The 2,964-nt window shown below is 31.1% G+C and overlaps 1 protein-coding gene across 2 annotated transcripts in view; it reads left to right on the top strand.

Annotated features, from left to right (window-relative positions):
• Positions 1–2,964, top strand: part of NCKAP1 (NCK associated protein 1) — a 117,723-nt gene that overhangs the window by 17,223 nt on the left and 97,536 nt on the right. For both annotated transcript variants that reach the window (XM_003791457.2, XM_023514145.1), the window contains exon 2: positions 2,595–2,705. In XM_003791457.2, the coding sequence (XP_003791505.1) occupies positions 2,595–2,705 (111 nt within the window). The remainder of the gene's footprint in view (positions 1–2,594; positions 2,706–2,964) is intronic.

Raw genomic sequence — 2,964 nt, forward strand, 5'->3', positions numbered from 1 at the left:
GGGGGCTGGAAAGGGGATAGAAGTACTCTAGTCTTATTTAATTGAATTAATAATTTGTTAAATCTTTTGATTTAGTCTTTGTGGAATGCCTTTCTGAAATGTATTAGTCTAAAATATTTTGATATCTGACTATAGTAATGTATATATAGCTTTTTAAAATTTGTTACATTAAAAGTTGAAAATTTTAAGAATGTAGGAATACTGTGTAGCTGTAATAGGAAGAGATAACAGTTTTGAGTGTTCCAACATTAGGCTGTGGATTTCTTTATCCTCATAATGAAATTTTTTGAGTTAGGGTAGGAAAGAAGATTAAACTTTATAAACTGAGACTCCTAATTAGTTGGAATTAAAAGTCTATTTTAAATTGCACGTGAACTTTATGGATACCCTGTATGTGTGTATATGTATGTGTATAGATAAACACATGCACACACATACATACACACGTAAACATTTCTTTAGTTGGTTAAATTCTTACACAACAAAAATTGTCATCATGGGATATGGGTACAAGCGTCTATCGTATGTTTATTGTTGATGGTCACTATTACTGTTAGAATAGATAGCGGAATTTTTAAAGAATTAGAATATGGAAGATGATACGTATCAATGATAAGACTGAACATAATTTGGAATCACTGTAGAATTCCACACTACCTTAGGCATATTTATGAAATTTGATTTTTATTATGTCATTGTAAGGAAGTGCTACTCTGTGGGCTGTTTCTGTTTGTGCAAAGTCTTGGTTATGTGGTTACTATATATATTTAGGGGGAACAAGATAAATTGCAAGGATAATTTATGGGAAGTAATATTCTAAGGGAATGATAAGACTGTTCTAAGGAAAAGTCAGGTATATTTTAATATTTATGATATTGAAATGGAATTTACGTAGTAGCCTTGTATCAGTCTGGTTAAAGATTTGATATAAATTTCTTAAATTAACTTTGTTTTATCTAATTATGTTTGAGAATTAAGAGGTTTCTTATTACATTCCTATTTCCATTTGGAAAATATAGGAAAGTTTACATTAATTTTTATACTTTGGTATAGTAGGAAGTTAGGTGATACAAGATAAATTTGAGCTGAAGTGCAAAAGTCATTCAATAATGATTTAATTTTATTCTTGGCTACCGTATCTTTTTAAGGTATGTAAAATTTCACCCATGATTTTGCTACTGTTTTTTATAGCTGCATGTAGTCTTTATTTTCCTTCTATTTTCAATAGTGTCATTTTAAGTTCGTTTAGAAAGAGAACCAAAAAACTGACATGGTTGTACACGTACACAGTAGTCTTTAAATATATATAAGTAGTATAAACTCTATAACTATCGTATGCTAAAACTCACTACTTAGAATACCTTTAAAATTGTAACACCATACAGTTCTAATCTTGTTTTGTTATTCATAGTCTGCAGTGCATAAGTTTTCTACTGAAACGTATGTCATAGTTTGACAATCATGTTTACACGTAATTTTCTCTCTTTTTATTACAATGCTTCCCCAGCAAGGACAAGTTTGGAAGGTTTGCAAAGCTTTTCACCTTCCCTCTGCCCGCTTGCCCGCTTTCAGATCAGTTTCATGTTTCATAACTTCTCTTTCTGCGATCCACAACATAGCCATAGTAAACAGTAGAAAAAACTAAATTGCAATACTGTATTCACACACGGCAGACAGGTAGAACATTTCAAAGTACACATCCTTTTAAAAATGCAGTAAAAAGAAGTTAAATAGGAATTTTATAATTTTAGTAATTCCCTAAGAACATCTCACTAGTATGCAGTTAATTAAAATGTCACATAATGAAAACAGTAGACAGTATTCAAGATTATAATCTGTGTTATAATAGTTTAGGAAAAAAATTATTTCTGCTGATACTCCTTATTTACATTTGTATAGTGCTTTACAGTTTACTACTGAGAATGCTGTATCGCTGATGTGGTCAAAATGTAAACATTTCCATTTGTTCTGTGCTTATGAGATATAGAACAGATGTAGATTTCATTGTTTGAAGTGTGGCTGGTATGATGGAAAACAGTGTTGTAACTCAAGATATTCAGAGGATTAGGCAACACACTTTTAGCACCATGAAGATAATTTTAGCAGCTTCCAGTTCCTTTGAACTAGGGCTCTTGTACTAAAATGTTTAAAGTGAATGGAGGAAAACATTTTGGAAAAGACATTTAAACATAGGCTTTTATTTTATAACACTTAGAAAGAAACATGTCTAAGTACGCTACTGAATAATTAGTTTTGTAATAATTATTAGGTTCAGATGAATACAATCCTACCTCAAACCAAGAATTTTTTTTCTTTATTTTTCTTTTCTTTTTTTTTAGGTTTGAGCTTTTTCCTTCACTGCTGTTCTGCGCTAACTGCTTTGAAACTCTCCATGCATTTTTTTCAGTAGAAGAACATCTCTGTACTGTCTCCCATTGCATATTTCAGCTGTGATAATCCCTGCACCTTGCCTATTCATTTTATCACCTGCTCACCAAACAATAAATACCTCTTTAATTTCTAATTACAGATTTGTTATTCTTGGTTTTAGAAGAAGGATGCATTTCACCTTTTTTGTTACTATTGTTTTATAGGCATGTGGAGACCCCAAGGCAAAACCATCCTACCTTATTGACAAAAACTTGGAATCTGCTGTGAAATTCATAGTCAGAAAATTCCCTGCTGTAGAAACTCGCAACAACAATGTAAGTTTTCTATTACTTGATTTTGGCCATCTTTTAGGAAAGCAGTAGGTAGTGTAGTACTTGTATTGGCTCTAATTCTTTGTATTTTGATATGTAGATTATATATGGTGATTATGGGTTTTAGAGACAATATTCTTATCTCTTTGGGGAGAAATTAACTCTGCTACATTGCCATTTTATTACAGAAAACATTAGATCTTAATTTCTTTTTTTTTTTTTTCTTTCAGCAGTAGGTAGTGTAGTACTTGTATTGGCTCTA

This window comes from Otolemur garnettii, unplaced genomic scaffold, assembly GCF_000181295.1.
Source record: "Otolemur garnettii isolate 467f Iridium unplaced genomic scaffold, OtoGar3 scaffold00048, whole genome shotgun sequence".
In the NCBI taxonomy this organism is placed as follows: domain Eukaryota; kingdom Metazoa; phylum Chordata; class Mammalia; order Primates; family Galagidae; genus Otolemur; species Otolemur garnettii.